At 38.0% G+C, this 25,815-nt stretch overlaps 2 protein-coding genes across 2 annotated transcripts; both read left to right on the top strand.

Annotated features, from left to right (window-relative positions):
- Nucleotides 1–872: 872 nt before the first annotated feature.
- On the top strand, nt 873–25,427 carry LOC140158681 (tRNA (34-2'-O)-methyltransferase regulator WDR6-like). Its single transcript, XM_072181866.1, has 7 exons — nt 873–893; nt 11,643–11,739; nt 14,513–14,611; nt 15,613–15,694; nt 23,408–23,599; nt 24,627–24,774; nt 25,203–25,427. The coding sequence occupies exons 2-7, from the start codon at nt 11,655–11,657 to the stop codon at nt 25,425–25,427; spliced, it is 831 nt and encodes a 276-aa protein (XP_072037967.1). The 5' UTR covers nt 873–893; nt 11,643–11,654.
- LOC140158691 (uncharacterized) lies at nt 1,154–1,654 on the top strand. The gene has a single exon (XM_072181876.1). It carries the CDS (start codon nt 1,154–1,156, stop codon nt 1,652–1,654), a length of 501 nt encoding a protein of 166 aa, XP_072037977.1.
- Nucleotides 25,428–25,815: the final 388 nt, after the last annotated feature.

Genomic DNA, 25,815 nt, shown 5'->3' with positions numbered 1-25,815 from the left:
TATTATCTATAAGTCCATGTTCGTTCGTGAATCAAAAGCTGATTTGACGAATTTGGTTATTGGAGTAATACTGTCAAAATCACTTGCACTCATTATAAGTTTGAAAATGTCAGTGTCTACCATACCATCTATATCATACATTTCATGTATTGTAGATAATAAATCTTGGCGAGGGTTGGTATAGAAAGGACATATCATTACAAAATGAAATTCATCCTCCACCTTATTTAAATTACAAAGTGTACAAATTCTATTCTCTGGATTAATTTTTGGAGAGAAGTGACGCCTTTTCGATCATGAGATTATGTGCGCTTATTCTTAATTTACAGAATGCAGCCCTGGAAGATCTTTTTAGCGATAATAACATAATTTTCTGCACTGAAAGAATTTTTGAATGTACAATATGTTCTGAGTTTAGGAGGTACTGGTGTACTTTTTGTGTCAGATTTTAGCGTCAATGTACGTGTGACACTGTTCCCGAAACGCAGTACATCTACATATGTACATGACGTCACTTCATTGATATGAAAAATCTGCTCTGTGGTGGGTAATGAAAAACCCCAACCAATTCATTCAATCATTCAATTTCAGTACCTTGGCATCACACACAGAGGACTTTGGCTCCAGCTTCCACATGACCTACGGTATGACTTTATTTATAAATCATGTCATACATGTCATAATATGTCCTGTGTCAGAGCAGATGAGATAGAACATTTCGAATAATATAAATATAATGTACATGATACGCATCATTTAAACGCATGTATTTATCCTTTCATATTTAGTTGATAAGAATTCTGTATTATTTATATTAGGCCAAGGCAGGTTCACAATTGACTCTTAGTTTCCTGTTTCATGCCGGGGTTTCATGGTTGAAAACAAGGGATGAGGTGACTTTTAATTATTAATTATTAATTAGATGGACAGATATGGAATAACCGGAAGTACGCATACTACTTGGGTAAAAAATTTCTTGACAAAACGTAAACAGAGGGTGGTTGTTGATGGAGAGCATTCAAATTATGTTCATGTGCGTTCGGGCGTGCCACAGGGCACTGTGTTAGGCCCATTACTCTTCCTGCTCTGCTCTTATCAACGACCTCCTCTGAACACAAAGTCAACAATTAGACTTTTTGCTGACGATTGCGTGATGTATAGGAACATTAAAAATGACAGAGACGCACAAACACTACAGAATGATCTTGACACCCTTTCTGTATGGCAAGACAACTGGCAACTCAGGTTCAACCCTGACAAATGTTATGTGCTTAAGATACATGTATCCCGTTCAAAGAAACCAAAGACTCGTCAATATAAATTAGGTAACACCATATTAGCTCAAACATCATCACACATGTACCAAGGTGTTGAGATATCTGAAGACCTTAAGTGGAATAATCATATCAACAAGATTACCGCTAAGTCTAGTAGGGTTCTCGGTTTCATCAAAAGGAACCTGAGATCTTGTCCAAGCAATTTAAGAACAAAAGCTTTCCAGACACTGGTCCGTCCCCACTTAGAATATTGCTCAACGGTGTGGAATCCTCATACCAAAGAGTTGACTGATAAAATTGAAACCATCCAGAGAAGAGGAGCAAGATTCAGATTCAGTGATTACAGACGCACCAGCAGCTGCTACTCACCATGCTGAAGAAACTAGACTGAAACCACTCCACCTGCGGAGGAAAGTCGCACGTGTATCTATGTTTCATAAAATTGTCAACAATCAGGTAGCCATCCCGCACACGAATTGCGTGCAGCCGGTCCAAACGCTGCAAAAATCTTCACGCCTCAGCCACAATCAATCTTACAGTAGACTAACAGGAAGAACTGATCAATACATGAACTCATATTTCCCACTCACAACCAAGAGTTGGAACAACCTGCCGCAACAAATAGATAGTGGACATTAAACTATCTACACAATTCAAGACAGCCGTGGCTGAGCACATCTTCAGCCAGGAAGAAAGCACCCAACGAGAATAAGTAACCGAAAGCACCCCTCTACATCCTCTCGCCTGACCTCCGAAGGAGGTGTTGAGAGTACCTATCAGATTCAGAGATAATTATCTATTATTTTCTTTTATTTTAAAACAAGCGGTCGCAACCTACATCAACCCGTTTTGACTAGGAACATGCATTTAATTATTTTACAACTATGTTTGATTTTATACATTTATGGTTTAGTTATGTTTTTTGTTTATTCATCATTATAGTTGATGATCAAAGCCAGAAAGTAGCAAATGGAAGTCATTAAAAGTTATTTTAAAGGAGTAAATCCAAAATAAAAATAAAATAATTAAATATTTTGCAATTCTCTATTTTGGATGCGGGTGGGAAACAGGAAACTAAGAATTAATTGTAAAGGGCCTTAACATCATTCATCATCATGTCAAGTTCTAGTCCGAATAATCAGACCCAGAACAAAATATTAATTTCTGACATGATCGTGCTCGGTATTTCCATTCGAAATCTTGATGGCAAATTGGACAAAAGAAGCACATATGGTCCTACTGCACAGTTTTTTAATCCCCTATTCATGTTGCGTGAATCACTCTATTTTAGGCCTATACCATTTTGATACTTGAGTATTTGGACAAGCGGAACAGTTTTGACAGGCCTTTTGTCTACCTAGACTCTGTTTGTAAACAAACGAGGAGGTCGAAATTGTCCTCTGCGAATACGAAAGTCAGCGTAATAGTACGGCACTAAAGTTGGTTTTTTTTAAACTTCCGTGGTCGTGCCTGTGCGTATCGCGTACACGAGCGTAAACGCAAAAGCAATAAACAATCACGCTGATTGGCTGATCAATGCACTTGACAACAAGCCGGCTGACCCATTGGTCTTCGGCGCGGCGCGTAGTAGGCGACCTTGTCACTTCTACGCGATCGCAATTCATCAGCGTGTCCCCGGACCACGGAAGATTAAAAAAAAAAACCTTTAAAGTCAAGTTCATGCATAAAGCGCTGTATGGTCATTGTTTTAATAGTCAAACATATATCATTTGCTGAGGTAGGCATATGATCACAAAATTTTCAAGTAGGTTTTTTCCACAAAAAATGAAAGAGAAAATCAGGAGGGCACAGAAAAAAAAAAGGGCAAGGAGCCCTTTTCTAGCAAAATTCAGGGCCAAAATAGTGTAAAATACAAAATTTATCCGCGCTACGCGCATCGCGCTACGCGCACACATTGTAGCAATAAAACCCTTTTTAACCGGATAATGGGCTAAAATAGTGTAAAATACCATTTTTTTTTCTCTTCTCGCGCACATCATCCCAATAAGGCCCTTTTCTGGAAGCTCGAAGACATACAGTCTCTATGTATTGTCTGATGCAACTGCAATTTTTTTCGCTGTGCCCCCAAAGTGTTATTTTGCCCCCCCCCCGACCAAAAATGCTGGCTACGCCCCTGAATATTACTACATAAAACAAATTTTCAACATAATTTGTGTAAATAAATGTCCATGCATACACCAGTTGCAAACTTTTCAAGATAATTATTGAAATGTAAATCTTTTAAAATTCTTTTTTGAAGTAGTACATCAGCTATTAAAGGTCCGTAACCAGATCGACAGCATCATCCCCCCCCCCAATTTTGTTCATTCTTGATGAGGTTTTGGTATCACTAATAGATACTATTTTTCTCATTACTATCCTGAAATTTGACCGCCCAAGTCGATCGCGGTTTTTACAGGCTACCATTTTGTAAATTTATACTAAAAATTACTTCGGATTTCTGGGCAGGGAATTAATAATTGCGAATCATCAGTCTCCTCAACAGCTACTTAGGTTTCGCGTCATACACATTCTGTGAAAAACCGAACCACATAATTGCTTGGAGACGGTGCGCCGTATTTAATTATAAGAATTCCACGATGGACGTTGTGGGCTGAATAGCTCAATTAGTTAGCGCATCATGTTTTACCCGAGAGATACCCGGTTCAAAACCCGGTATCGGAAGGGTTTTTTTTTCCTCTCCATTTTTAACCCAAACTTTTTTATATTCATTTGAAATGTACATATTGCAAGGGGAAATATATTTTGTTTCCTTTTTTTTTTTTTAATTGATACGAAAAAAACAAATATTTTTCGTTCAATACGGGCCGGGCATTGTACAGCATGTCAGCATTCGTCATATACTGAACGGGAATTGTTGTTGTTGCTTGCCTGCCCAGAATGCAATTCACGATACCAAGGTATTGGATTGCAAATTTGGCTATTTATTCACATTTACGCTGAAAATGCTCTCGCTTTTTCACAAAGCAGCATAAAGGGGCGATAATTGATATTAATATGCAATTTTAAAGACAATCCATATCCAAAACCACTTAAATATGTTTCTGTTTACTGAAATCATGCATAGAAGCAACTTAAATTCCAGTAAAATAATGTTTCAAGGCTTAAACCTTTTGATTTCTAATAAAAAAATTGACATTCCATAACATTTTGGTTAAAATCTAAGAAAAAATGTATTTTACATAACCTCAGAAAATTATGACATGAAAGCTGGAATACATGTGAAATCCCATTCCAAAGTAAGTCAACAGTTAAATTTTATACCATGTTTTGCTATGTTTGTAATTGCAATTTTGAAAATTTTGAACATCAAGGGTCATTTGCAATGGAAATTTCCCAACCTTAAACATATTTTTAAAGTTTTAATTGGGTTCCTAAAATAATTTGAATGTCTAACTTCATGTACAAATACTACTTGTTGAAAGGAACCTCCCAGCCAAGTTTCACAGAAATTGGAGTTATTTTTTAGAATTGGCAATTCAAGCGATTTGTGTTTCGGAGGCTTCAGTTAACAACACAGGTGATCATAAAAGTAAATTATTTGGCTAACTACTACAAGTTGACATGAAAAAATAGGTAATAATATCACAATTACCAATTTTCATGCTTTGCTTCTAAGTATTGAATTTCAGTTGTGACAAAAATTAAATTATCACAGGAAGTCATTTTTTTTGTTTCGGAGGCTTCATGTTAACAATGGTTAAACATTGCAGAAGTAGTTTTTTTGAAAACAACACTGTTGGGATCATCTAAGCTGTTATTTTCTTGTGTGTATTGAATCAATGATTCTATGCGGCAGATATTGTAGAATGTAGATTTATAACATGGTAATTTTTTCACCCATTTGTTAAGTATGGTGTGTATTCGCATGTGAAGCCTCCGAAACGGGCTTTCTTGGGTATCAGTATATTTTTCAAACATTAACCATAATATCATTTTTTTTTAAATTTATGACATTCTGCACATATCATGTAACAATTACATTGCAGATATCAATATGGAACACACCAATTTAGATATGCATAGATGATAATTAACCTTATTGTTGTTTCGGAGGCTTCATTTGTTTCGGAGGCTTCAATTGTTAACAGAAAGTTTGTATTGGGTCCCATTTTCAAACGGTGATATATATCTCCACGATTTAAAAACAAGTGACTTGAGGATCTACTTTGCTACATTTTGATAAATAGATTGGATGAGCTCTTTTATTTATATTTGCCCAAGCTTGCTGAACAGTATGTTTCGGAGGCGTCAAAAAAGTTAACGGAAAATCGGCTCTTTGAAGTCAAGATTTTATAAAAATTTTAAAAGCTTGCAAATCGACTAATTTTTGTTACCCATTTCAAGTTAAGATATCAACTGTTATGAATCAAGAAGAAGTGAAGAAATAACCAAGAATTATGAACCAAAGCTATACCCACAAAGTTTGTTAACAATTGTTAACGGAAAATGAAGCCTCGAAACGACAAATCTCAAGTCCGGTTCTCAAAAATACAGGGCTGTTCACAATTAAATCTAATGTGGCAGTGTTTACTGAACATATATGACCGTACTTTCAGGATAAGAAAAATTATCCATGAACTAACTGAAGAAAACACAGGGTTTTACAAAAATGTTACTGTTTTTTATAGTTTTTCAAAATGGCAATATTAGGTACATTTAAGCCTGCTAAAACTGAACGCAGTAACTCCCGAAGATGATTATGCTACCCAAGGTAGCTGCTAACTAGACGACTTATGTGGCCAAAAATCATGGAATTCTGTGGCTTTATTAGAACACGACGGATCAAAATGTTAAAAATCCAAAGTTACACCCTTTACCGTGAAAATGACCATATAGAAAGTAACAATCCTGGAGAAGAACTGCATCATATAAAAGTTTGGTGAAAATTGTCTTGATAAAAATTGTGTATTTTTCCACAATTCATTCACCAAATTGGTCTATAGATATAATATCTAAATCATAAATCAAATTTTAGAATTTTATGCTCAGATTAAATTAAAACACATTTTAAGGTCTATTTGATAGGGAAATTGGAAACTCATACCAGCAATATCCTCCCACATGCAGGTATAGGCCTATGAAAATATATATTAATCAAAAGTTAAAGACATAATGTACGATCTTTTAAATTGAGTTTGGTCAATTTTTTTCAAACCTGATTTTTTTGGCATATTAATTTTTGTAATGCTTGTCAAGTGATATGTCCCAACTTACACCTAATTGGGATCATGGAGTTTTTATTTAATGCTAATAAATAATATCATTGGGAAAAATAAAGTACTTGTAACTATTTATTTAATTAATATCTTTTCATATATACTGGAGACCACGGGTCTCGTGGGGTTGATAGTCCGTAGGGTGCGGAACCTTGGAATTTTTTGATCAGCTCAAAAAGTCCAGCATGGTTCCGACGCAGACACCACTATTTGTAGGGGCCCAGATCACCCTCACGGAGGGGATTCACGGTGCCCTCACCCGAGAGGGTGACGAACATGGTGCGGTGTGCCCGACTTTTGGCCGAGTTTCGGGCAGTACCCGCTGTGGCATGGATGAAGGTGGTAGGCCTAATGGCCAGTATGGTAGACCTCGTACCGTACTGCCGTTGCTACGTTAGGCTTACCCAACTGCACCTTCGAGCCTGCTTGCAGGCCCAGTAGTCACCCAATATCCCTCGCGGTTCCGTTGTCGGAGATCGCGCGATAGGAACTCTGGTGGTGGACCCATTAGCCCAATTTGACCCAGGGTGTCAGGTTTTCCTGCACCCCCGGTATGTCACGTAGTGACGACCATAGCCAAAGCGGGCTGGGGGTCCACATCCACGGAGACTCCGTCTCGGGCCTATGATGGCCACAGAGACAGAGTTTCACATCAACCTCCTTCACTTACGAAGAGGTGATCATGGGATCACATATCGTTGTCCAGACGGACAACACAACCGTGGTAGCCTACCTCAACAGACAAGGGGACTCCAGGCCACCACGATTGTGCCTGCACGCACTGCACCTGAGAGGGTGGTGCAAGTTCAGGCAGATTACGATGAGAGCGATACACATGGCGGGCGTCACCAACATCCTCATGCACAATCTGTCACGAGGAAGGGTGTCGGGACCAACAGAATGGTCCCTTGTTCCGCAGGTCGCTCAGACGATCTTCAAGGGGATGTACCGCCCCTCGATAGATCTGTTCGCATCTCATCGCAATCATCCACTGCCGGTGTACTGCTCAAGGGTCGCGGACCCCCAAGCATTCACCGTGGACGCTCTGTCCATAGGCTGGGGAGGGATGACAACTTATGCATTCCCCCCGATCTCACTACTCACGAGGGTGGTGGCCAAGATCGGGTGGGAAGACTGCATGCGGGCACTCCCAGAGGTACCAGATCTACTCCGGATGCCCGGAGGGGCGGTACCCAGCCTATCACTAGAGCACGTGCAGTTAGCTGCATGGCCCTTACCAGGGAACGCGCAGCGGAGGGATACTTTTCATCAGAAGCTGATTTTCTCATCGCCGGGGCTAGACGGAAGTCTACCCTCCGTATGTATAGCCGCTGTCTGGCTCCATACTACGCTTGGTGCGATGAGATAAATGGCTCTCCCGCTGGAGCCTCTGTGCTGCTAGCTCCGGAGTTTCTGACAGAAAAGTTCCAAGCAAGACTTCAGCGGGCCACTGGGGCCAGCTATAAGTCAGCTATCCTCTCCATTCACCGAGGTTTCGAGACGGGTCGACTATCAGAGCCGATGGTTACCTCAGTCTACGCCTCGACGGTATGTTCAACGAGTGTCCGCCGAAATGGAAAGCGATCCTCCTAAGGGATCCCAGCACAGTCTTAGATTACGTTAAGGGTCACCCTTTTGAGCCTCCATCAAAAGCGACGCTTAAATACGTAACTCTCAAGATGGCTTTCCGGTTTGGCGTTGGCTTCGGGACAACGGTGCTGAGTTGCACGCTGTCTAGAAGTTGGCTTCCGTGTTCACAAACACTGGAGCGACACTGTTTCGGCGCTCGGTTCTAGTGACTACGAACGGGCGCGGTGCATACCGACATTCGCACAACCGCATTTCATCACCCTTACAGAGCCTTCGGTCCAGCCGCTGTCGCAAGGGCTGGTCCAGGTGTTGGTGGAGTCCGGACGATCGCGTCCCACGGCCCACTCGACACGAGCAATCTCATCATCTTGGGTATACCGTTCGGTTGTCCCTTGAGGAGATCTTGCAGGCGGTGTCCCGGAAGCCACCTTTGCCCTTCTCTACGATATACTTCCATTTACGTTTGTAATCAGAGACGGGCGGGAGGTTTACCAGAACATTGTTCGGGCGATCATAATACGGTGGTGTACGGGTACCAGGTTTTCAGACTATACAGAATACTCAGCATGGTAAGAACCAGTGTTTCTATTCTTAACCACCGAACTTTATGAGTAAGGAGGTTTAGGTCTGTGATCGCGTGGTCTTTTTGTTTTCCCGACCGTTGGGGGAAAACATTTTCTGACCTCGCGAAAACCATCGTTACCCGCTCCCGATCCCTGATCAGATGCTGACCAATCTTGTACCTCCATCCGTCGGTTACTTGCTAGATCGATCTTTCAGATGTTGATGCAAGAAGTATCTTAATCAACATCGGAAGCGGTAAGATCGTCCGGTGTACCGAGTCTAGTCCAAAACAGAAATGTTATGTAGACTCATAACCGGAGCGATCATACCTTTCCGATGTTGATTATTCCCGACCCCGCCACCCCTACAAGTTTGGTCCGGTAGGGGATCCCAAGTCGGATAAGGGACGATCATCTGGTGTGACGTCACCTTTTGGGTGAGTCCACCGGGGGATCGGGGGTTTTTTGTTATTTATTCATTTATGTGGGACAAAATGACTATTGGTTTTTCCGCATCTCGGGATCGATGCAAGAAGTATCTTAATCAACATCGGAAAGGTAAGATCGCTCCGGTTATGAGTCTACAAAACATTTCTGTTTTGGACTAATGTTCCCCTGGTCATGAGATTTGTTGTCACCGTGTTTTAACCCCATGCCCGTTACAGATATCCAGATAATGCAATTGTAAGATTGTAATGTATGATGTTGGTTGTGGCAGAAGAAGCATTTTGAATTTATTTACAGAAAGAGAGAAAGAAGAAAGAACGGATATAAAAACAGTACCTAGCTAGCTTGGGGGTTGTAAACCCCCTACTTTTCACAAAATCACCCCCCCCCCCGCAAGTAAATTGCTCCAGGGTGGTGCCCCCCCCGTATTCGTACTTGTTACTGTGGTTTTCTGGGAAGGAGTCAATGCCATTTTTAAAGCAGTTGGTAGACTTAACATGCACTACGTTTGCTGGCAATCTATTCCAAGCATTTACGACCCTTTGGGTGAAACAATTTCCCAGCTTGTCCAAATCCTCATGCAGTTTGGCACAATCATCATCACTGTGAACTTGGGAAAGACCTTAGTTAACAGGCCTTCACGAGCCACTTCGGTTTCTGCTGGGAATCAAATCCACGATCTTGGGATTAAAAGGCGAAAAGGAGGACATCCGCGTCAAGTCTATAACAGTAACGCACAAATACCTCTGTGACAATGCCCCCCTCTTAGGGTGCGTCCTGGCGCCTTACCAGCCTCTTCCCCCCATGCCATTGCTGCCACCAATTCTGTCACAAACCGCTTACTTAAAGCAATATTATAACATTTTCAAACAAAATAGATTAGCATTTCTTTGCCATAAAATGTTAGCTTTTACTGTCAGATATATCCCCTTTTATTTTTAAGCCGAACAACTACGGCAAAGCAAAGAAAATTGAATTTACTACCAGCGCACATATATGCCAATACGTACCACTCCTTCGGTCATGTTGTGGTACGACCCTTTGTTGTGTATATCACCTTCCCGCACGCCGTGACGTACTGTGTGTTATGAACATCGTGTTTGCATTCGACTAATAATTCCATCGTAATAATAAAGGGCTGAATCAGCCTTTAATTCAAAATCACGGATTTTGACAAAACTACAGCACTTAGAGTCTTGATTTTTGCAGGGTATATTGGTTTAATAAAGTACAATTTAATCGTGTAAAAAGGAATTTTAAAAATTCAGTGAGGGCGCTTCCTCAGCAAATGTTATAATATGGCTTTAAACGATGAGGCAATCCAAAAGAGGCTGCCAGATCTTTAAATTTGTTTGAACTTATGTTTATTAAATTGTCTTTTTATTGGTTTATGCGCAGTTACGGAGTTTTTAGCACTCGCTACATTAATTGTCTACAACCAATCAGGTACTTTATAACATACATCAAAAACAGGGGCAGTTTTATTTCTAAAAGAATTGGTGCACATTCATGAGATATGCATCCAAACCTCAATCACTTGAATGAGCATGCAGACATGTGAATAGAAACGATGGATATCAAGGTCGTGCTGCTGAAGATGAAATTCTATTTTGCCCCGAGTTTTCGACACATGACGCTTTGACTCAAATTACAGTATTAAGAAAATGTCAGATTGTAAATGCAACCCAGTAATTTCAGATGGCCCAGCTACCTGTCACTGGTGTCTATATTAAAAAGACCTGCAACTGCGTCATTCCATGTCAATTCAACAAATTTCCTGCACTACCCTTTCAAAATATTTTTAATTTCACTCAAATGATAATCAATGATGCACAATCAATTCATGGTCCATAGCCCTTATCATGTTCCTGTGGTGACCCAACAAAGGTTGGGTGGGGTAGTCTAAAGGGATTGATCTGCAAAATGCAGACCTGCCAACTGTCCCTCATTTGGGGTTTACCATAGTGAAAATGAGGGACATGTCCTGTTTTCTGAAAATGCAAATTTAAATGAAAGAACAGAAAAAAATGACGAAAATGTCACTTTAAAATTTGCTATAACATTCTCTTAGTCTATTGTGATAAATTCAGACCTGCAAAACCTTCTCTGAATTCTGAAAGTATTGCACACCTCAAGTCTTTGAATTTGTCGATACCTGGTTTGTGTACATGTACAAAGTTTTGGTCTGAATGTCCCTCATTCTGACTTCTGCAGGCTGGCAGGTCTGCAAATGGCTTGGAAATGGCAATAAACCAATTTGGTAGTCATTTTTATGAAAATGAGAACAAATAGGTTGTGCACTTGCGTGTGGAATTCCCCATCGCTGAAATTGCGCAATATTGCATGCCATTTGACAAAATGCAAGTTTTACCCCCCTAAAATCACAATTTCTGACCTTTTAAATGTTTATGAAGGTTAAGATCATGTTCACACATGTGACCGAAGAATGGCCGTACACGTATACATGTGACTAATTTATTACAGCTAATTATGATTGTGCTCTGATTTTCAACTCTTTATTATAGCATACAGGCTACATGGCTTCTGATCCAGTGATTGAAACCAATTCTGTAACAGTTCCAATCACATCACTCACATTCTATGGGGAATATTTGCTATCAGGTAAGAATAAACTGCTTCATAAATTCCAGTCATATCCTTTTAGAGGTCACTTTTTGCTTCATATTAAAGCAATATTGGAACAGTTCATGAGTATAATGAACAGTAATAAAGAACTACATGTTTCATTAACATACATGTAGCCACCAAAGATCATTCCTTCTATCTTCAAAAGTTTAATGGCTAATACAAGTAACCTGAAGGCAAAAGCAGGAGATGTGTGTGGTTCAAGAACCACCTTGTTGTTTATCTATATTAACTCAAATTTCACTGTAACTGTAACAGTTTTAAAACAGGGGTTTCCGCAGGTGCCCCGCAGACCAATCGGCAAGTGCATTTCAAACGGCACACAAAGTACTGCAGAGAAAAAAGAGGTGTAATATCCTGTAGGTGTCCTGTAGAATTCATTTCTTGTGGTTTCATATTTGGCCCCCACACATGTGGGGCTTATGTTATCATCCAGATGGTTGCCTTGTTTGTTGTTTGTTTTGCTGGTTGGCTGGCCGTCCGGGCGGAAGCAAATTCATCAATCCACTGTGCAGCTCTAACGCAATAACCGATCAACTTCAAACTTTGTATGATAATAGGATATGGTGGCCTGATGTGCTGTATAGTTTTATGTCATGTTATTTGCATATTTATGAATATTAATAAGCTTATTTGCATATTTTCCCTACATTTTCATTAATCCACTGTGCAGCTTAAATGCAATAACTGATCAACTTCAAACTTGGTATTGTGATAGTATATGGTTTGTTTGTTTGTTTGTTTGTTTACCCAGGTTGGTCCGTGAGGAACACATGCTAATCCATGGAAAACCATGAACCGTTCCAAGCTCATACAAATGCACAAGCCTGGATAGCCAGTGTGTAGCCCGATGTGCTGCATAGTTTCGTGTCATGTTATTTGCATATTTCTGAATATTAATGAGCTTATTGCATATTGCATATTATTTGCATTTTATTAACCTTTGTTATTTACAGCACACCTTTGTGTGTGGGCCACCTTAAGGTAGTATGAACGGCTAATCAGGCTTGCAGCAAAATAGCCACAGTAGCAAATCAGAATTGAGTATTAATTTAACACTTTGAACAAAATAAAGATAAGTCTTTACTTCATCTACTGTTAGAGTTTCATACAAATTCTAACATTTCTAATGTACTTCTTTATTTTTTTTAAATTACCTAAATTTTTGCACATTTTAATTTTTTTATCCTACACGGAGTGTGCTATGGTTTCAAAGTTTCAGGGATGGTGTATTAAAGCTTAAATATCTAAATTCAATCACCAGTTTTTTTTGATAAAGTGTTTAATTTTGTAGAAAAACAATTTTTGAATTTGTTATTTTAGGGAAATTTAGAAACACCTATAACTTGAAAAAAAAACACTTAATTTAAAAAAAGCTGGAGAGATTTTCTGAATTTGATTACCTTTCATATGACACCTTGTTTGTTGAAATTGGACCTAACAAATTCTAGAATTTAGGTAATTTAGTGTTTCTAGAAAAGTCAAGAAAATTGAAAAAAAATACTAACATTACCATTAAATATCTCCTTAGATAAGACTTATATCTTGGAAAAAATCACTGTCCTGAGTAAGTAGCATTTAAATTGCAAAGTAAATCAAAAACCAGATTAATGCAGTGGATAGAAAGAAATAAAATCACATTTAAACAAATTATCTGTTTTCATAAATTAAAGGTCAATAACCCAATTGACAACACCCACACCCCCCATTTTTTCAGTGTTGATGAGGTTTTGGTATCACATAATAGATTATATTTTTCTCATTACTATCCTGAAGTTTGATGTATTTCTGGAGAATTCATGCAAAAACAGCGGCTATCACTTTCGGTTTTCTGGGCAGGGAGTTTAATGAAATCACAATAAATCATCAGTCTCCTTAACAGATGGTTTGGTTTCGCATCATTCACATTGTGTGAAAGGAAGCAAACCACACTAACTGCTGAGGAGACTCCAGCTCTACGATGGTACTATAAAGCCCTAAAATTTCCAATACGATAAGTTGGCTGCGTGGCACAGTCAGTTAGCGTGCTTTGTTTTTGTGCAACAGGTACCCGGTTCAATACCCGGTAGTGGTAGTTTTTTATTTCCCTTTCCATTTTTAACCCAAACTTTTTTTACATTCATTGGAAATGTACATATTGCGAGGGGAAATATATTTTGTTTGCTTTTTTTTTCTGAATCGGTACGAAAAAGAGTTAAAAACAAAGCTTGGAAAAACGAATTTTCCGTTCAATGTACGGCCATTTGCAGCATTATCGTCAGGGCATTTCTGTTTTGCTTTCGATATTGGCTATATTGCCATAATTTATACACAAAAATCTATTATGAAAAATATAAGTACGAACATGAAAAATATACTAGAGAGCATGTCGCCCCCTTCAAAACGTGTACCTAGTGGAGCTTGGTTCCAGGCCTGTATGCATGGCTTTTTGGGGGAGGATGCGGATTTTGAAAAGGTTTTTCCGGGGTTGTGAAAAGTGGATTTTTCTTTCCAAAATTGGACAAAAACCCGTCAATTTTGGGACATTTTGTACACTTTTGCAAATTTGGCAAGGGGTGTGTCTGTACCCCCTGCACTGCACCCCCTGCAAATTTGTCTGTTTTAATATTCAGCCCCCAGTTCAGAACCCCTGCTTTTAAAAAGGGATGGGTGTGGATCAATTAAGTCAACTTGACACTCACTTGTTCAATCACCCATGTATCCACATTGGACCAATAAATAAGTGTAAAATGTGGTTATTTTTATTCAGGTGAAGGACCATTTCTAAAAGTCTACCAGGTTACACATGGAAAGCTTATTTGTCAAAAGGATGTCTTGAATTTGGCTGTTATACATGGAATATGCAAAGGTAAGGATATGTTTATATCAAAAAATAATTTGCACACAAATTCAGAGGTAAATTGCACAATCTTTTTTTGCACAAGTTTTACTTGGGGCAATAATATTTAAGGTTGAGGATTTGATTTGGGTTACAGGGTAGCTCAGGGTGTCCCTGAAACATCTGTTCTGTCAAAAACTGTCATTTTTGTGTTTTTAAAATACATAATATATGATCCTTTATGAAATTGGTTAATGTGTCCCAACTTGCACCTAAATGGAATCAGCCAAATTTGTTGAGTTTGTACATGACTTTAAGTCCCACATATAACTCCATGTTAAATGGCCAAAAGTAGGTTAATTTCACTTTACCTTGTTATTTCAGCTTAAAATGGACCATTATAATATCCTAGGAAATTCAAAAGGCTTTCCTAACTTTGCCCTCCTACTGTGTCTACCATTCTTCAAAAAGGCTTATGGTACATCAGATTTATTTTTCAGACTTGTTTTATGGTTGAAATTTGGTTTAAAGTTAATGATTGGGTTATAGGAATGAGTGAATTAAATCGTTCAGTTCAAAAGATTTTAAATTAAAATGCACCCATTTGTATATGACCAAATCAAATTTATTTATGTTGTTTGCAAGGTCCTAGCTGGCTTGTTTGTCTAGATTGCTGATGTTGGTGATGTGACATTGCAGTTTTAGGCTTTAAGTTTAACAGTGGAAAAATATGTTGTGATAGCAAGCGCAGAGTGAGTTTGATGCATTTAACTCCCGTACTCCAGGGGTGCCACTTTTATCAGCAATTACTATCAATCATTTTGTAAGATAGGATTTTGTCTTTTGCCTATCCAATATCATATCATAACGGATGGGCTGGCCATTGTTTTTTTATCATCAAACACGATATTGGATAGGCAAAGGACAAAAATCTATCTTTTATTCTCTAAATATTTGACTTATGGATTGAGTATAAATCGACCCTAATATTGTTAAAATCCAAATAACTCTTTATGTGGTCACCTCAACAGGTTTTGGTTCACATTTTGTTATTTATGGACAGAAGTCTCTGTGTGTAGTATCAATCCAGATCTCTCAACATGATTGTGTACAGTAAGTTGATAAATTGAATTTTTAAATTAAAATTAAATTTTTATGTAATGTTAAAGGGATCAGCCAGTCATGATAATGTTTTGCAATATTATCATTGTTTATGAATTAATAAACATACCTGGTTCGTTTAAAGTACAAAAAACCTCTCCGTTATAAACAAATAAAATGAAAATATCTTTAAATTTCCCAGTATGGGGGTGGCCATTTTCGATAATTTCTTGACGTCGCTATAGCCCATGCAGCAACTTGGCAACTTCCAATGATGACTTTAATTAATTGATTACACTAATTAGCAAAAAAGTGTTTGATTCTAATAATACTGTCAATCTATAATAAATTACTGAGTTTGGCGAATTGGTAAGGCTAAAAACTTTTACAGTTTACATTTTTTCAGAAAACAGACTTTTGCGATGCGAAGAACAAAGTTGTGCACACTTCAATAAAATGTCGAATTTTATTTTTGTTTACGTAAAAGGGGTCAAATTAAGTTAATTAGTTTCAAAAGTACTGAAAGCTCCCTGCGAGCTAAGCACTGAGTAAACACTGAGTAAACAGTCACAATACACTAATACAGTCATGCTGTCATGTCTGATACTGGGTCACCAATACCATTACACAGGAGAATCTGACTTGAGTAATTAACATGTATTGTTTATTCAACTAATTTGTTGACATTATCATGTCAGTGATGACGGCTATCTGTTAGAATACCCTACCATTTTTTACATTCACAGTGTATGTGTATGGGTCGTTCATAAAAGATAAAAGACCCCATTGAAAATCTACAGTGGTAGGGTATTCTAAAAGAAATCTGTGATGACTGCTTTTTATGGAGAACCTATTGTCAACAGTAAAGTGTTTGGAATATATGAACAGGACTGGTCAGGATAAAAATTCCTTTAAAAAAGGAATGGGGCGCCCAATGTGAGCTTGGACGTGATATGGTGAATTCCATGGCATGGTGTTTAGATTTGGTATTATAATGATTTTTTCTAGGGAAGAGTAGAAGATGATCAAATGCAAGAGAAATGTGTTTGATTGTTCAGGCAATGCTGAAACATCAATTACTGTAATGCACATATCAAATGCATCCCCGGCCCCTGGGGACCCGGGGATGGCCGGGTCCCGGGTAAACACCTGGCCAGTCCCGGACCCACCCGGGCAAAACTCTCAGCCACTCCCGGCCCCCGGTGCGAATATCCGATGCAAACCGATGCAAACCCCGGGTATTCCTCTGCCCAAGTTCCCGGCCCTGAGCATCGGATATAGGCCTGGATCTACATATGGTTTTATTATCGCGGGCTCAAAATTCGGTATTCAGGTATGTCTTCACTAAACATGCTAAATGGACTGCCGAGCACTGGACATGCTGGGAGGATTCAAACGCTTCAAATATAGGCCAACATGTGTGTTCCATGGCAGATACGCCAGTTACTCACCTTGTTGCGGAACATCTAAAAACGATAACAAAATTAGGCTACCTAGATTCTCGTCACTAGTGCAGAGCAGTGTAATTCTCAGATATAGGCCTACTGTTTCCACTTTCTGACTAACGTCTATTATGTCAAATGACCCTTTTTCGGACGAGCACACCGTCGAAGGAATTTTACGTTACATATATCAATGTCGGACCCCAGTCACCCGACTTTCCCACTTAGTCATTTCGTGTATTTTTCATGCGTTACAGTGGCAGGGGAACGGGACAAGAGGGGGATCCCTGTGTGCCATCAAGTGCTATATTTAATATGCATGCTTGTTTTAAATATATTACGAGGCATGAATGGCGGTCGGAAATGCCGGAATAAACCAGGAATATCGTGCCTACATGTAGGTCTATATGATTAAAACATCAAAGATATGAAAGAAACAGATCACTGCATAAACATCTGTCCACGATTTTATACGGGAGTGGCGAATGTTCGATCTTTGCATGAACATTTTAAGCACATAATATCATAGGCCTATGTATGATTTTTTTATGTCAATCCAAAATGCAACTTCAATAATTATACATGTAATGATAATTATAATATTGAAAACATCCTTTCAACGATTTGTGATTAATGATATTATTAAACTCTCCAACATGAAAATATAATATAGTTTTGAGATCTGTATATTAACACAAGACATTGAATTTAATTTTTATATCATACACCTATAATTTTTTTTTTAAAGAAGAAAAATACAGCTGGAGAGTTTATAAAGAACATGTACACTACCTATAGTATCTAGTCTTCTATTAAGTATTGTGGCCATGTAGCAGTCGCTCGCAGATGTCACAAAAGTACCATGGATTCTTTTATTATCACGGTCAGTTTTGTTTTTGAGTGTAGGCCTAATAATTTAAAACTTTACTCTCGGCGGGTGGTTAAAACATTTGGCATAAATAAGCGTATAGCAGGCTCTCGTTTGCACGTGCATGTCAAGAAGCCAGTGTGGTCTGGTTAAACATGTTAACTTTAGAGCCCCGCACACCGTCATCATCCCTATATCTTCGTGTTAAAAATTGCCGTGATAGTACGATGAATCCTCACGTTTTTCAACAACTACGCGTGGTGAATTTGTTCGAGATAGCCCGTGCGACTCAGGCTAGCATACAATTTGAGATTTTGAGAGCCGGCCACACTGTTTCTATTCTATGTTTTACGATTTTCGCATGATCAATATATGGCTGGCCGTAACCGCCACAACGTGGAGCTGCTACGCGTAGCTTACTTTTCGCTTCGCGGAGCTAAATGACTTAACACGGTTTAGAAATAATTTCTTCATATTTTTTGGTGTTATCTGTCGTTTACATATCCTTCCTAAAACACTAAAGTACCAATATTTCCAAACACCTAAATTAGCTAAAAATTTAGGACATGTTACAAAACTATATTTTCTAGAATTTCAGAGAATACTTTAAATATTGGCGGTTATTTTTTACACAGTGACGTCAACTAGGCAATGGCCTATACTTCTAACATACACTATTTGTAGAGGTCACGCGTCAATGGTGAGCGCACTGAGTATTGTGTATAGGAAAACGGACAGTAACTACAGTATGTATGGCCTACTACTAGTATATAAAGTAAATCCGAACTGGTTTGCAGTTTGCTGAAGGTCGAATTCACAGGGACACCGCATAAGTTATACAAATTAGCTCCCGGCGATACACTGCAGATCGCAGAACTGTGTGCATAGTTTACCACCACTCTGCCTAGCTATATAGTTATGTACAATACTGTATGAGTTTCTTATGAGTGCATGTCCATCTTAATAATAAGTCAGTTCGTACTTTTCATAAACTACTTTTTGAATCATAACTTTCGTGACCGAGGATATCTTGCAACTACGTGGCTTCGTCTGGCAAATTCTTAATGAATAAATTAAGCTTCACGTAATGAGTAAGTCGTACTTAATTAGTCAGTTTTACCTCCGAGTAATGAAAAACTCTAACATGATCATGATTGTAGCATGAAAGTTCATCTGTATTGGTAATCCATATATAGAAAGATTTAAACTCTTGATCTCAATACAAAATATTTACCTCCGTAATTTTCAGCTGTTGCTACATGTACTACAGCCTTCGTCAGCGGAATGACCCGATCGTGCACTCTTGAAGTGTGACGTAATGACCGGGTCATAGACCTTGGTAACTTGTAGCGCCCTCCGTCTTTGTTCAGAGATGGTTGGTTGGCCCTGATGTGGATGGCCTCCTTGACTCCTCTCTCAAACCAGCGAGGTTCCCTATCCAAGATTTGGACTTTGTCCAGGTCGACGTGATGGCCCGGTGACTCTATGTGGATATGTTTGGAAACCTCAGACGAAGTTGTGCTAGGACGTCTATGTTCAAGAAATCTGGTCTTGAGAGAACGTTCAGTCTCTCCAATGTACGATTCTTTGCAGGTGCCTCTTGTAGTCTGCCCCTGGCATGGAATCAAGTACACTGGACCAGTTACGTCCTTTTTCTCAGTTTTGTCTTTTGGCGCCACTAAAAATTGGCGCAGATCATGATTGGTCAATTTGGCTCCACGGAGCAAAAAGTCAGCTACGCGTAGCAGCTCCACGTTGTGGCGGTTGGGGCCTACCATCAGTATCCCATATGATATTTCTATTGCAAGAAAATTTTATTTGTTGTCAGGTTTTATCTTAAATACACTAACTGGAAATTAAATACACTAATTAGTGAGGACCGGTATTTTGCTGTGGATATGTTTAACTGCAATTTGCGGGTAAAAAATTTGAAATCCTGAGTAAAAATTTTGATCATATTCAACTCTTTGAGAAAAAATTTATATAAAAGAATGCATGTAAAATCCAGCTGCAATACAATGTACATTATTGACACACTATCACTCTCTTTATCTACGGCAATAATAGAATATCGATTTCAATCGAATTGAATACGATGCTCAGTTTTGAGTTTGTAGTTGACTACTAAGCGACCTAAGCGATCGATTGCTAGCCAATCAGATAGAACTCCTTTTCTTGCGTTCGGTGAAATACCAGTCGCCCGTCGCTCACCAACGGAGTATTAAATTTATATTTATCGAATAGGAAGTCGACACTGTGCCCCGCTAAATAGCAGATACATGAACTACTATGACAAAATTTGGAAATGGATTTGTATGAATAGTAACATTAATGTAGCGACTCAGTGGATTATTAATATACATCCACGGCTCAAGTACGGCCAAGTGATAGGATTCCCTGACCCATACATGTGGACATAGCAAACCACGGCCCATTTTACTGGTTGGAAAACCCCGGGTAAGTTACGACATAATCCCGGCCCGGCTCGGGTCAAGTCCCGGCCCACTTTCCCGGGGTTTTGGCCGACGTCAAGTCTTATACCAGTCCCGCCAACACCGGCTCCCCGGGATACATTTTAGTCAAATCCGGGTCACATGATGGCAAGTCCCGGACCATCCCCGGGTCCCCAGGGGCCGGGGTTGCATTTGATATGTGCATAAAGATAGTTCTGTGCAATGCATTTCAGAGAGTTTTTACCCAAAATTGTGTATAATTTTTTTCAAACGGGTACATTATGAATTATGCATCATTCCGCAACGTTGCGGAATGATGCAACTTTAATTGGTCGTTACCACCGCAAATTAGATTTTTTTAAAATCATTTTTGTTTCATTGGATAGGGATGAATAAATTTGTTTTGGATTCTAGTTTCAATAAAAAACAACCTTATTTTAAAATTGCAGTGGTAACAAATTATACTTTTGTGTTGCGGAATGATGTTTTTAAACGTAAACTTGATATTCAAACAATGCTGACGAAGCTACACATTATGAAATTTGAAAATTTCTGGTGTTTATATTTTGAGTTACTTATAAACTTTATATTCACAATTTGTTTCCAAAATTTTACAGTACAGAGCAGTTGCTGTGTTTTTAGTTTTGCTGCTTTTACCAGTCAAGAATATGCAAATTTATGCAAATTAGGATGTTTTTCTAACAATGAACACCATTTCCTCAGAAAAAAGTATGTTTTCAGAAAATATAGCTTTTTAGCTACAATATGAGACCAAAATCACATACTTTAGTTGATTTTTAAATTTTGACAATTTGGGAGAGGTTGCTTGGAATTGACCATATTATAGCTATTTGCATAATTTGCCTACATTTGCATTACATCACTCTGTAGCTTAAAACGCAATCAATCACCTTCAAACTTGGTATCGTGATAATATATGGTGGCCTGATGTGCTGCATAGTTTTGTGGCATGTTATTTGCATATTTCTGAATATAAATGAACTTATTTGCATATCATTTGTATTTACAAACCTTTGTTAGTTACACACCTTTGTGTGGGGCCACCTTAATTATGAATCACATAATTCTAGTTATTTACATGCCTGTACCGGGGTACTCAAGTTTGGTTTTGGTAGGGACGTGCCACTGAGATTTTGAAAGTGGACCCATAAATATACCAATTTTTCAAGAAATTTGGACCCATTGATATACCAAAAGTCACAATTTTCGTCCGAATTTAACCAAAATTGCCTTAGTTTTTACAAATTTTCCCAAAATTTTGGGAAAGTTTTGAAAATTTTAGCTACATTAAGGAAAAATTGGGCTGTTTTCCTAAAAAATTAAGAAAATTTTGAAAAGGACCCATTCATATACCAAAATAGGCTTTGAAAAAGGGGTCATTGATATACCAGAAGGCCGAAAATGCTACCCATGTTTGTGGCACGTCCCCGTATGGTCATTTGTACTGAGTACCCCCCCGGGTGCCTGCATTTCTGCGCACCAACGTCAGTCTCTGAATAGCATCTCAAAGAAGAGGTAATTCTCTGTCAATAATGGAAAAATTAGCTGGGGATCTCTTGATCTTTATATTTTTATGATTTATTGAAAATTTACTTAGGCACCAGAAACAAATTTGTTTGATCTTTGAATTGACCGTCAATGCTGCTTTGATGCTTGGTATTAAATCAACATCAACAAGGAGACTGTTGGATAAGTAAACATTGTAAATCAGTGTATTTTATTGAGTGTAATTGATTGTATGCATTCATGTTTATATTCCAATCATACTCTACTTTTCATTTTAGATGTAAATGTTGTTAACTTATACAAACAGTGTTGTAGTGCATTTGTGTAAGAAAGTGGGAAAAGGTGTTTTGGCCTTGAATCTTTGTGATTCGTAACAATAGTGTCTTCATAAGCTTATAAAGTTTCCTTTTCAGAGTCTGTATTGAGCAGCGAAGTAAGGCAAAAAAAAAAAGTTGTTTGTTTGTCCTCCACCGCCCGCTCCTCAGATTAAGGCCTGACCAATACTTTTTTTTTTTTCAAATTTTTTTAAAATAAAAATAAATAAAATTCAATTTTTTTCCCAGATTTGGAGTATCTCTGGACCTAGCTAGAGCTAAATACTAAGATCTGTCATGGTTGAAAATAAAAAAAAGCCCCAAAAACATTTTGTTTCTTCAATATGCAAAGTTATAACTTGTGTTCATGTCATAATCTATTATTTTTAGTGACTTAAAAATACATTGAATTTGAAATCACTAAAAGACTATGAAATTATAACTTTAACTGCATATTAAAGAAACAAAATGTTTTTGTGTTTAATTCACCATGAATGATTGTAGCATTTAGCTCTAGCTAGGTCCTCCACCGCCCGCTCCTCAGATTAAGGCCTGACCAATACTTTTTTTTTTTCAAATTTTTTTTTAAAATAAAAATAAATAAAATTCAATTTTTTTCCCAGATTTGGAGTATCTCTGGACCTAGCTAGAGCTAAATACTAAGATCTGTCATGGTTGAAAATAAAAAAAAGCCCCAAAAACATTTTGTTTCTTCAATATGCAAAGTTATAACTTGTGTTCATGTCATAATCTATTATTTTTAGTGACTTAAAAATACATTGAATTTGAAATCACTAAAAGACTATGAAATTATAACTTTGCATATTAAAGAAACAAAATGTTGTTGTTTTTAATTCACCATGAATGATTGTAGCATTTAGCTCTAGCTAGGTCGAGGAATACGCCAAATCCGAAAAAAAAATTTTAAAAAAAATAATACCCGCCCGCCCGCCCGCACGTCCTCTTCCAAAGCTGTGGAGGACAAACAAACAATTTTTTTTTTGGCCTAACTTGCGACGCCATCTCAGCGTCTTCATTCAGCTTAGTGTTTACTCTCCTCCGGTCACCAAGTCACAGCAGATTGTCATAGATGTCTTCAGTTTGCTTTTTGTTTCTTACAGAATATGTCTAGAAAGTACTGTTTGTGAACTCAAAGATTTGATATGGAATATATGCTGGCTCCAGGAGAATTCCACCATTGAACAACATTGGTCACAGCTTGCTGTCATATTAGCTCATAATAGTGTAGTGAGGTGGCACTGGAAGGAGAGACTAGTCTTGCAACATGCACATTGTGCAGAAAATTGTATTTTGTATCCTTAACATTGACAAATAGGTTTACCTTGGAGTTTCAAAAGGATTGCAGGCCTGAAACGGGTCTGATGATGTTATCAGAATTTGATGTGAGAGTATTCCAGCGTTAAAATACATGTATGCAGTGATGTAAAAGTAAGTCTTTTGGCCCCGATTTGTAAACAGTGTATCTATTACGAATAACTGTTTACTTTGAGCATAGATGTATACTAATTTGTTGCAACGATTTTTGGCAACAATTTTTCCAAATTTTTCACCCATATTCACTGAAAGGTATAATACTGGTATTTGGTGATGTAAATGAGTAGAATAAGGGTCAAATTTATCATTTAAAAGTGTTTCTTTCTTAATATGATTTTATATATTTATTAATGTCTGCAAAGTGTATCTAATTGTTTTTCCTGTCCATAACATCCTATCCGTCACACTTTCTCATTAATGTGTGCTACACATTTGGGCATACTTTTACATGCTTTATGCCCCAGCTTTTAAACTCTTGATTGGAATCATTATTTTTTTATTTCAAGGGTAGATCCTCAAAGTATTGCTAAATGAAGATATCTTTTGTATGTTTGGGACAGCTGTGCTACGAACAGAGGATATACTAAAAAATCACTTATTTTGATTTTGATGGTGTCCTACAACAAAAAACACTAGTAACTACTATGTTAAGGTTTATCTTGATATACCTTATAAAATTGCCCTTCATAATTTTACATTTGCTTGCAAATAAACATGATAACTCATGCTATGATAACTCATGCTACAGTTTGTCCACCCAAAAAGATGGAAACAAATTAAGTAATAAGGCCAATTAGAGATTTCTTGTAAATCTTTAATTGGATTTAGAAAGAGCACACTGTATGCAATGTATATGTGATAATGCTCTTTTAATATGTATGAACGAATATTCATTGCTTTTTTTTAAAGTTTGTACATGTGTAATTACTTTCTTTTTCTATGTATCACATAGGCGCCATTATTTGTAATATTTTTTGTATCATTGTCCTTGACTTGGTATTGTAGGTATTCAGCTCTATTAATTGGTAACACCTGGGACACCTTATTTGTTGCAGCAGGTACTGTTTTCAATCAGATTGTTGTATGGAAACCTTCAACAGAGCAAGAGTCCACACAAAGATGTGCTGTACAGAAGAGATATACTGGACACCAGGTTTGTTGCATATAATATTATATACAGACCAACCTCTGCTATTTGGTCATATGGATTAATGTTTTTTTGCATGAGCATTACGGTAAGTAAAACAATTTGCATATATAATTAGCACATGCTATTCTTAAATCACAAACATGCAAGCATTAGGAATTGGAAGTTTGCGGAGCACATGGCAAAACAAACTGGTACACTTTGTCCCCCTCCAAGATTGCCAAACAAACATGGCAAAATCCAGACCATCCTAATGTAACCTACTCTACTTGCTTATAACTTCAATGAATTTCAGAATAATCTGTCTTATTAATGTGGTAGAGAAGGTCTAGTCCTACAGTGTATTTTTTTAAGAAACCATGATAGTTGGTCTGCATTCAAAGACTCCACCAATCAGTGGCATGTTACAGCCTGTCACCCTTGTGTGATCATAGGAGAAATGCCAGGATAGCTTTGCTCAACAATCCTCACCAGCTAACAAAACCAGCTATTATAAACTGAATAAGCATGTGAAATGGACTGTCAAGCAGTGCAAGAGGAAATTGGTGGAAGTTGCAGAGATGGAAGAAGCCCATGCAAAGAATAAAACCATGAACTCTTCAAAAGAGTTAGAAATTCGGGCAACACCATTTGGCGCAAAGCTATTAGGAAATACCTGAGGTCAATAGGAGTTGATAACAAACTAGTTGATCTCATCGAAGTCAAGTAACATCAGACCAACCCTCGTTTCATCTTTTCTGTTTCGGTTTCAGTTTTCGGTTTCGGATCTCATTGTTATTTTGAAGTGTTAGCATGGTACGTGTGAACAATCCTTTTATTGTAGTCTTTTGTTGACTACAGAAAAGTTGAACGAAGATATTAAATTCTGTTTCAGTTTCGGGAGTTATGTTAATTTATGACATGAAAAATGGGAGATGAGAGGGTTGATGCTAATCTAGATAAAAGAAGTGTCTAAATTTTACTGTCGTAAATTCACGATAAATTGAACGGCTTCAATTGACTTGCGTTGGGTGTATAGGTACTTCAGCCTAGGCGGGAGTGGCTCGT

The sequence above is a fragment of the Amphiura filiformis genome, chromosome 1 (genome assembly GCF_039555335.1).
Source record: "Amphiura filiformis chromosome 1, Afil_fr2py, whole genome shotgun sequence".
Lineage (NCBI taxonomy): Eukaryota > Metazoa > Echinodermata > Ophiuroidea > Amphilepidida > Amphiuridae > Amphiura > Amphiura filiformis.
The sequence above is the reverse complement of the archived record's forward strand: the minus strand, read 5'-3'. Positions and strand labels throughout refer to the sequence as shown.

Excerpts from the sequence above, each read along its gene's own strand:
- LOC140158691 (XM_072181876.1), top strand. The coding sequence starts at position 1,154 with ATGTATAGGAACATTAAAAATGACAGAGACGCACAAACACTACAGAAT.
- LOC140158681 (XM_072181866.1), top strand. The coding sequence starts at position 11,655 with ATGGCTTCTGATCCAGTGATTGAAACCAATTCTGTAACAGTTCCAATC. Across the intron at positions 11,740-14,512 it reads TGGGGAATATTTGCTATCAG|GTGAAGGACCATTTCTAAAA; the intron begins GTAAGAATAAAC and ends ATTTTTATTCAG. Across the intron at positions 14,612-15,612 it reads TATACATGGAATATGCAAAG|GTTTTGGTTCACATTTTGTT; the intron begins GTAAGGATATGT and ends TCACCTCAACAG.